This window comes from Centroberyx affinis, unplaced genomic scaffold (genome assembly GCF_046629955.1).
Source record: "Centroberyx affinis isolate AG114_WGS23_722 - 3 ecotype Tasmania unplaced genomic scaffold, CSIRO-AGI_Caff_v1 ptg009809l_1, whole genome shotgun sequence".
In the NCBI taxonomy this organism is placed as follows: domain Eukaryota; kingdom Metazoa; phylum Chordata; class Actinopteri; order Beryciformes; family Berycidae; genus Centroberyx; species Centroberyx affinis.
This window is the reverse complement of record NW_027284644.1, coordinates 7,661-17,781: the sequence shown is the minus strand read 5'-3', so window position 1 is coordinate 17,781 and position 10,121 is coordinate 7,661. Positions and strand designations below refer to the sequence as shown.

The following is a 10,121-nucleotide window of genomic DNA, read 5'->3' as shown; positions in this document are numbered from 1 at the left end:
TCAGACTTACATTCTGTCCGCTTTATTTCAAAAATGCATATTATTATCTATTATTATTAGGAGTACTAATAATTACATAAAACAATATTTTATATCGAATTTAATATTTAATTATATTTGTGTTAAATGTGTTTAAATTATGTTTAATTAGTAATTGTCAGTAATCCTAATGAACATGCTATTAATGAACGCTGTTGCAGTTGTTTTTTTCAATAATGGACAGTGATGAACTCGAGCCAGTTTATGAGCTTTTATTTTGAAGGCGACAAAGCTGTGGAACACATCCGGCAGGATTCGTGACCCGGATGTGAACACTGCAGCGCGACATCTTGGAAGCAGAGACACAAAATAATCATCCCGTGTGGGTTTTGTCCTCCTTCTCCTCTATAACAACACTGGACGTGACCGGGTCCGCGTCTCTGAGTCGGTTTAATCTCCTGAACGGTCGGTGGTAGTGGAACCGGACGGTCGCGCGCCATGGCGCCGCCCGGCAGCAGCGACCAGACGGCAGCGAGCAAAACTTTTTCCTCTCAGACGACGCTGATTCTGGAGGTTGCGGTTGAGTCGGCCGTCGCTGTCATGCAGGAGGCTCTGGGGCAGGAGTGGCAGGTGAGCCGAAACCTCGTATCTACTGAGACTGAACCTGCGGTGTCTGAAAAGAGGCGAGAGGAACTTTATATAGACAGAGAGGAGCAGAGGAGGCGAGCTCCGGAGGGAAATCCCGCTGTCACTTCCTCCTTCGCTGGATGTTGTTAGGAGACGAGACAAAGTGTCAGGAACACGCCGTTAGATCTGCATTTTGTCCCATTTGATTAATGTATGTTGTTGTTAAAGCGTCGTTTAGTCACCAGATCAGAGAATGATAGCGCTGCTAACGCAGACATTTCTTCTCTCACCGAAATAATCGATGTCATAACCTTAATCCCAGTAAAGAGCGCCATTTTATGTATTATGGCTATTATACAATAACTGTTAAAGACTTATGAACTGCCTGATAAGTTCTGTTCATAGTAATACACATACGCGTAAAAACTAGAGAAGAGATAAACAAGGAAGACCTTGAGCTAACTTCCTGGTAACCATGAGAGTTACCGTAGCAACCGACTGGATTTTTGTTCATCAGCAGAGCTGGAAAGCTTCTTTCAGCCAAGGGTAGCCAATAGGATATAATGATAGATAGATAGATAGATAGATAGATAGATAGATAGATAATAAAACAATAAACGCAGAAGGATCACAACAGTCAGATATATTGACAATAATACAGCAAATTAATTGAGATAAATTACAACATCTTCACTGACAAAATTCCACGTTCACAAGTTGAAACAGATGTGCAGGTGTTACAGTCACTCTTGTCTCCCACAGGCAATGTGTTGTGATCGGTTTGGCCTTTAAAGTGGTAATCCTTGAAATTTTTTTTATATATAAATGTATTTCTCCATCATTGTCCCTCAGCCTCACTGTGGCGTTTCTGCTCTGCTCTTCCCACAGATCACCTGTCAATCAAACAGTGTGGGCGGAGCTTGGATTTTCTGTTGATTGATTTTTCAGTTTCTCTTCCCTCTGTCTGTTCAGCCATGATGGCTATCGCTGCTCATGCTAACTACCCAGTTCTTCTTCTTCTTCTTCTGTTGATTCCAAACAAGCCAGAAACGTAAAGCGCATCACTTCCTGTGCGGCAGAGGAATTTTCCCAGGAAAGAGCGACCAGACTCCGGCTGTTTAGAACAGACAGTGGAGAAGATTTATGAAAAATATTTATGTTCTGACAGCTTGCCCTGCATCACACAACAACAGCTACTTGTTATAGATAGAAATGCACCGATATAGATTGACAATAATGATGATGCGTTGCTTTATTGATCGCTGCAGGTAAATTATTTTCTCTTTCCTTGTGCTCTCTCCTCCTCCTCCTCCTCTTCCTCAGCCTCAGCTCAGCAGCGTTCTGGACCTGATGGCCAGGGAGGCGATCCGCAAAATCTGCCGGGTTTTCAGAGAGCTGTACCTGCAGCTGGCGAAGGAGAACGAGGCTCTGAAGGGCCGGGTGGGGCGGCTGGAGGACGAGCTGAGGTCAAAGGTCAGGAGGAACGCTCCTCCGGCCGAGAAGAGCGGGACGCAGACCGTCTACAAGATCAAACAGTCGGGTGAGTTCAGCCTCCAGACCGGGAGGGACTGGAGGAACGTCGCTGTGGGTGATGATCCAGATCCAGAAAGGTCTGCAGATGGACTGGAAATGTGTTCAGAACCTTTTGTTTTGCTCCCACTTTGTGTAGAGCAGCGTAACAGGCAGCCAATCAGCAGCCTGTTTGATACAGAGCCGTTATTTTACTTTGATTTGATTGGCTCACGGTCAGAGAGAGAGTACGGTGGCCAGCAGGGACAAAACTTTCAGAATCAGAAGAGCGAGGGCTTCTTTCTAGAGCCGCCTCAACAATCATACAGGGAGAGATCCATCGTAGAAGAGGAGAGAGACCAGTTTCTCCACCCACAGGAGCAGGGGAGAGACCAGAATGCATTGCAGCAGAGAGACAGGTCGGGCTTTGAGGAAGGGGGTGTGGCCACGATTATAGACCCGCCCCAATGTTCACAAACTAGTTGGCTAGCTTGCTATATTTCTATGCCCAATACCATAGACATTTATACACAGACGCCACATTGGCCTGTGGATCGTACGTCAGCGTCTCGCCATATTGGACCGGGCAAGACTGGCCTGTAAACAAATACAAGTAAACAGGGGAGCTGCGGTTTTTCTGGATAAAAAGCACTGGAACGTTTACATTTCTCAACCGACTTCAATGAGTCAATTTTATATCCAAGGGTTTATGATCATATATGCTCATTCACTTTGAAATACTGAAAAAAAAAAACGCCCCCCAGAGGGGAAATTCAGGTGTTACAGCAGTGAAAGGACAGAATAAGTACAGATAGATAGAATAAAATACAAAATACAAATAAAAATTAACAATAGATGTGCAAGTTTCTACATTTTGTCAAGTTATGCTCTTCTTTTACAAAACAGGGGGATGGGAGCTAAAACCCTTGGAACAGAACTGTTTTGCACAGCTGTTTTCGTGAGTTGTAATTTAAGAGTGTTCGGTTTGGTAATGTGGTGCAGCCTCAGTTTGTGGAAGACAGACACAACTAATGACAAGAGCAAAAAATGATGGTTGTCAATTCCAAACTATGTTTCCTGAATGTGCTCCTTAAGAAAAAACACATCCTCTGAACCAATCTCAGCCCGAACAAACTGATTGATCAAGGACACTCTGATTATTATTATTTGTATTTTGTATTTTATGTACTGTCTGTACTTATTCTGTCCTTTAACTGCTGTAACACCTGAATTTCCCCTCTGGGGGGCGTTTCTTATCTTATCTTATCTTATAATTGTCTGTCTTGGAGTATATCTGTATCCTTTCACTGCTGTAAAAATATAGAAAGCAGACTGCCAGTGTCTCACTATTTGATTTGTATTTGCTGATTTTGTTCCATTTTTTTCAATGATGGTCAATTATTAGTACTTAAAAATGCGCCATTTAGATTTTTTTTTCAGTATTTCAAAGTGAATGAGCATATATGATCATAAACCCTTGAATATAAAAACAACTCATTGAAGTCGGTTGAGAAATGTAAACGTTACAGTGCTTTTTATCCAGAAAAACCGCAGCTCCCTCGTTAACTTGTATTTGTTTACAGGCCAGTCTTGCCCGGTCCAATATGGCGGAGACGTTGACGTATCGCGGCACCGGGCCGAAGCAGACAATGCGGCGTCTGTGTATATATGTCTATGCCCAATACACTCACCTTTGATTTAAAGAAACAAGTTCCCACCCCTTCTCTTGGGGTTGTCGAAAGGCATTCTGGGAAACGTAGTAAATCACTAACTGCAGTAGAAGTAGACGAGGCAGGTTGAGGGAAAGTGGGTTCACCAGAACAGTAAATCACAACTCTTCATCACTAAATAACTAGAATCTGTTGAACATCACAGACTGATGAGATCTAACAGAGGAGGAGGATCAGAGAGGAAATTTACTTTCACAATTTTAAAGTTTGTGAGCGTCTTGTTTGATGAATGAGAGCTCATTATTATTTGTAGTGTTTTGTCATTATAGAAGTACAGCTGACAGAAGGTCTTGTCTGTGTGTGTCTGTCCTCCTGTCAGACGGCCCCGCTCTGTCGCTCGACATCAACCAGTCGGCGGCGGATCCTGCTGCCTTGGCGATGGCCATCCTCAACTCCGCCAAATCCAGCAGCGGAGCCGGCAGCAGCTCCCAAGTTCCCCTGGTGATCATCAGCCAGCCGGTCCCCAGCCAGACCGCCACAGGCCAGACCGCTGGCCCCGCCTCCCAGGTGCTGCTGGGAGAGTCGGGCCGAGCCGCCGCCGCCGCCGGCCCCGCCGAGCCGCCGCCGCCGCCGACTCAAACCGCCTCGGACCGTCAGACCGCCGCTACGAGCCAAGTCCTCCCCAACCCCTACATCTCCCTGCTGGATATCAGCCAAGTCTTCTCCGGCGTGACATCACTTCCTGTGGCTGAGGGTCAAGACACCAGCGACCCCGCAGATCCATCGGGGGCCACCAATCGAGCCACGTCCACCTCCAGACCCGAGATAGTCGTATGTTCAAGATTTAAGATTCAAAAGCTTTATTTGTCTCATGCTCATGTAAAATGTGCAGTGAAATGCTGTGTGGCATAAAACCCTCAATGCTGCACTAAAACAAATTAAGAAATATAATAAATATAATCTAAACTAAATACAACAAAATATACAGATAGAGCATAGCATTTTTTTTAAAAGATAAAGATTTAGAAAATATGTTTGAATAAAAAACAAAAATCTAAAATAAAAATAACAAGAGCAAGGAACTCTGAAAAGAAATTGTGTATATAATGTGAAGAATTTCTGATGTTTTTAATTACAGAGACAGTTGACATCACTGAGAGAAATATTCAATGTTGGTTTTAAGGTTTTATGTTGAAGTTCATCTGTTTTAATTCACAGTCATCGGTCAGTACAAGTCGTCATGCTGCACAGTTATGGCTGTAACGATAATTCCAGTTATTTTTCCAGATATAATGATATAATTATTATAATTATTGGTGTCAATGGTTTGAGGAACAACATTTTTTTTACTTCACTTTTGGAGTCTTATATCGACATCTTGAATATTTCCAACCACAGCAGACATTCTGAATGAAATCAAACATTTGCCAATATTCCAGTATTCTACAATTATTAAAGGGGCAATAAGTAAAATTTTTGCTTGTGTAGGAAAAGATAACTTCTATCGATGTATAAAATGATGTGTATCAAACCTGAGTTACAAAGTGGCTCACAGACAATAACACAATGCAAAAAAGGCAGATAAGTTAAAAATGTCTGACATCGATTAAAAACCCATAATAAAGAATCGCTGCTATCGTTTCCCCCCGATGGTTTAATGAAGTTTCCCTCAATGTCTTTTCCAGGAAGTAGAAATCAAGATGGAAAACGGTGAAGAGGATCCTGAAGAAGACTCACTCAGTCCAGGTCAAAGAGGTGAGATGTGATGTCAAACCCAGATGGAAAACCTGGGTTTGAAAGGCCACAGTCATTTTATTTGGTGCTTTAGTTTAAAAGCCGTCTAGTTTGCCCAGAAATCATCTCCCTCTTTGCAATGAAATTTCATTGTTGTGTCCCAATTAATTACAACAAATTAAAGGTTAAGCAGTTGGACTGGATGTCAGGGGGTTATAAGAGGACTTGCCCCTACATGGGGTGGGGACTCGAGTCACAGTTTGAAGAGACTTGATGCATGAAGGGAAGACTTGAGACTTGACTTGGGTTCTGGTGACTTGGGACTTGACTCTGACTTGTACTCTGATGACTTGAAAAGGTTTCTAAAGTCTTGACTTGAGATCTTGTGTTTGTGTAAATGACTTAGATTGAAAGTGATGAGATTTGTTCCAGCAGACGACTGAATTTAAATTCTGTTTTCTGAATTTGTATGGAATGATTGAATTTATTGAAGTTGAAACTGATTATAGAAATCAAACTCATGATGCTCTTACCAAGTTTTTATCCTATTAAAACCATATTGCATTGAAAAGTCCTAGATATTTAGTTTTCTTTAAGATATTAAATTGATACTGGACTCTTGATTTGTTCTGACTTGACTTGCTGTTCTACATTTAGACTTGAGACTTGACATTAATGACATGGACTTGACTTGACAATCTACGTTTAGACTTGAGACTTGTGCCTCAAGACTTGAGACTGACTTGGGACTCGAGCAGAGTTGACTCGGTCACACCTCTGATGTCTGGTGGTTTAACTGAAGCTCTCACCTCCGCAGCCCTCAGTGACGAAGACCGGAAGGAGCTGGAGAGGAAGAGGAGAAGAGAGCTGTACAAACAGAAGCGGGTCTTCTGCGAACTCTGCAACAAAGGCTTCCATCAGCAACACCAGCTGAAGAAGCACATGGTCTGCCACAGCAAGCCGTTCCCGTGCGACCGCTGCGACAAAGGCTTCTACAAGGAGAAGACTCTGCAGACTCACCTGCTGGCTCACAAGGCGAAGGAAGCCCGGGAGAAAAACCCCGAGCGGCTTCTGGACTGCGACCAGTGCGACCGGAAGTTCAAGCTGCCGAGACAACTGAAGGTTCACCTCGTCCTGCACGAGCGCAAGAAGAACCCGATGAAGTGCCACTCGTGCGACAAGACGTTCGCCACGCCGGGCTCGCTGCGGTACCACGAGTTCGCGCACGCCAAGGTGAAGCCGTTCATCTGCGACGTCTGCGGCAAAGGCTTCACCCGGAGGAAGAGCCTGCGCGAGCACCAGACGGTCCACACCGGCGCCAAGCCCTTCCCCTGCCTGACCTGCGGCAAGAGGTTCACCACGGCCAGCAACCTGCGCGTCCACAAGAGGTCGCACTCGGACGAGCGGCCGTTCAAGTGCTCCGAGTGCGAGAAGGCGTTCAAGTGTAAGATGGGGCTGCTGCAGCACCGGGTCGTCCACTCCGGGGAGAAGCCCTTCGTCTGCCAGACCTGCGGACTGAGCTTCGGGCTCAAGTACAACTTCCAGAGACACCTGCGCCTCCACAACGGAGAGAAACCCTTCAGGTGTTCAGTCATGTGTTGTTTTTCTTCACATTCACACATTCCGCTCAGTTGTTATAGGTTGATATTTTTATAATTTCTCACCGATTTCATACTGCGTGTATTTCAAATGATTTTGTCTCGATAACTTCTAGAACTGCTGCTGCTGTTTTACTCAGCCTCACAGTGCTGTAATACATAATTTGTACCTCTACATTTCTACTCAACATGTTCTTACAGTCTTTGTTGAGTATGTTTACATAACCCAAAAATTGGTGTGAAACTCCGATTGGTGCAGAGTTTTTGTTCCAAACCAGAGTCCAGGCCAGAAAGTGAGTTTTTAAAGCTAGAAATCTCAGCATCTGGCCAACTAGTCATTGAGTCCTTGGTATTGATCAACAACCCTATCATCATCTAATGTCATTTCATGCTTCGGGGCAGTAAAATCTTACTTATTGCGCCTTTATGGTTTCATCTCATCTTATCTTAGGTGTGAGAAGTGCGGAGAGAGGTTCTCGGGAACCTGGGCGCTGAAGACCCACATGCTGGTCCACGGCGTCGAGAAGCCGTTCATGTGCGACCTGTGCGGGAAGACGTTCTTCTACAACTGCCAGCTGCTGAAGCACCAGCAGCTGGTTCACGAGGACAAGGGAGGGGGGAAGATCTCCGGCAGAGTCTCCAGACGAAACCCGACGGGCGCCAAACCCTTCAGCTGCAAGATCTGCCTGAAGAGCTTCTGCAGCGCCAACTCCCTGAAGACGCACGAGAAGAGCCACGCCGAAAACAAGGAGTTCACCTGCGACGTGTGCGACAAGTCCTTCCACCTGAAGCACCTGTACCTGTACCACATGCGGCAGCACAGCGGCGAGCGGCCGTACGTCTGCGGCGTCTGCGAGAAGGGTTTCCTCCTGATGTGCCAGCTCAAGCAGCACCAGCTGCTGCACACCGGCGTCAAACCGCACAAGTGCGAGCAGTGCGGCAAGGAGTTCCGCACGCCGCAGAACTACCACCGACACTTACTGGTGCACACCGGGGAAAAACCCTACGAGTGCAACGTGTGCGGCAGGAAGTTCCGGCAGTCCAACCAGCTCAAGTCCCACATGCAGATCCACACCGGGGTCAAGCTGTACTCCTGCGAGCGCTGCGGACTCGGCTTCTCCGACTCCCGGCAGCTCAAGAAACACAACTGTGCCGACAAGTACCAGAACTCGTTCGGTGCCGCCGCCGCCAAACGCAGGAAACAGAAGAACGTTTTTCCATGGACCGAGTGATCTGCAAACACACGACGCCTTCAAGATCTGATTTTCTCCTGTTAAAGCGATGTTCCACTTAGTCTTAACACGGGGGGTTATTCGGCTCTTGACCGACATGAAAACCAGAATAAAATCTCCTCACCAAGATCAGATGCAGCTGGACGAGTTTGTAGCGTTCAGATTTTTACTTCCCATTCATTTGAATGGAAACTGACATTGAACACGGTTGGTGAACAGATTCAACAGCAGCAGGTGTGACTTTCAGTTACGTTTTAGAACAGAATTTCACCAAGCAGCATTTTTATTGAAAGAAGAGAACATAACGGAGGGATACCATTTAGGAGAGATAGTTCCTGTTTGGGAGACCGGATCTACTTTTATTTTTAAATACGAATTTTAGTGTAAACCAAGAATAGAAATGTAAAATGACGGCAGACCCAGGATGCTTTGTTGTGTTAAAGCAGGATCTGATGTTGAATCTGTTCACCAACGTGTTCAATGTGTTGAGTAGTTTATATTCTGGTTTTCATGGAAAAGTGCCGAATAACCTCCATGTTAAAACTAAGTGTGATATTGCTTTAAGAGTTAATGTTTTGTTTTTCTTATGTTGGGTTTAAATGGTAAGTCTTGTTTTGTCTGTTGACTTTGCTGAAGAACGCCACTGACACACAACTGGATTCACTCAGTGTTTGGTTTTCATTGCTTTTTTTCTCCCGTATTAAAGTCACTTCAGTCACAGAGAATTATTAATGTACCAGAAAGTCTTGATTACATTAGACGCAGTGACGACTCTCATACTGAACACAGGGACAGCAGGACCTCACATGCAGTGTGAAGAGATGGTGCACCAAGACATGTGATACACAGCAGAAACTGTCTACATACAGTATGTACATTCAACATCTAATATTGTTGTGTGACATTCCTGGAAACAAACTCAATGAAGTTTCTTTCCCCAAAACGGAAACATTACTTTGGATTGAAACCATTTCATTATGGCCAAAAATTATTTTGGAAAGGACTAAATTCAGCTGCTCTTCAAGAAAAACGTTTTATTAACGCGATAAAAGCAAACGCGTTTCGGCAACATGCCTTCATCAGGATGCTGCCCAAACGCTTTTATTGCATTAATGAAAGTTTTTCTTGAAGAGCGTCCATCGGCCTGCAAGAGCACCTGAATTTATTCCTTCTCTTGTTATTCCCAGTTCATGCTCTTTGGTTTCAAGACAAAGTTACACCAGTTTTTTCTGACTCAGCATTGCTAACTCTCCGTGAAGCTCCCGGCTCGGTCATTCTCCCTGAGCACATAGCGCTGCTGCCATGGCGCTTCAGCTCTGGTGATTTTTCATTATTGTACCTGAACTGAAGGTTTCCATGCTCCTTTATAACCGGAGCAAACATCCTGACCCTCTGGCCCAGGAGACACTCATAACCCAGGATGACATTTGGAAACATGTGAAGACGTCAATCTGAAAACAATTTGTTTTTCTAAATCCTGAACAAGTTTGGAGTTTTTGGAGATACAAGCTTTCCACCTGACAGCAGAGATGGGCTGAATAAAACCTGTTTGTGGTCCAAAGAAGAAAAAAAATACTTGAAGTTAGGAACTCCACAGTTGCCCACCACCTCAGTTTGAAAGCCAATATATGAAATCATTGGAAGCCCCAGTAGAGTCAGTTAGCTCATTTTTGTTTTCCCATCAACAATAGAAATTATTTTTCTGTTAATCTGTTGCTTTGTGCACATAAATTAAAAAAAAAACCCTGAAATAAAGGTTTGTATATATCCCA

General features: G+C 44.5%; 1 protein-coding gene across 1 annotated transcript; it reads left to right on the top strand.

Annotated features, from left to right (window-relative positions):
• Positions 1-327: 327 nt before the first annotated feature.
• LOC139640567 (zinc finger protein 431-like) lies at positions 328-10,121 on the top strand. Its single transcript, XM_071514741.1, has 6 exons — positions 328-609; positions 1,930-2,146; positions 4,165-4,616; positions 5,471-5,540; positions 6,337-7,102; positions 7,569-10,121. The coding sequence occupies exons 1-6, from the start codon at positions 478-480 to the stop codon at positions 8,347-8,349; spliced, it is 2,418 nt and encodes an 805-aa protein (XP_071370842.1). The 5' UTR covers positions 328-477; the 3' UTR covers positions 8,350-10,121.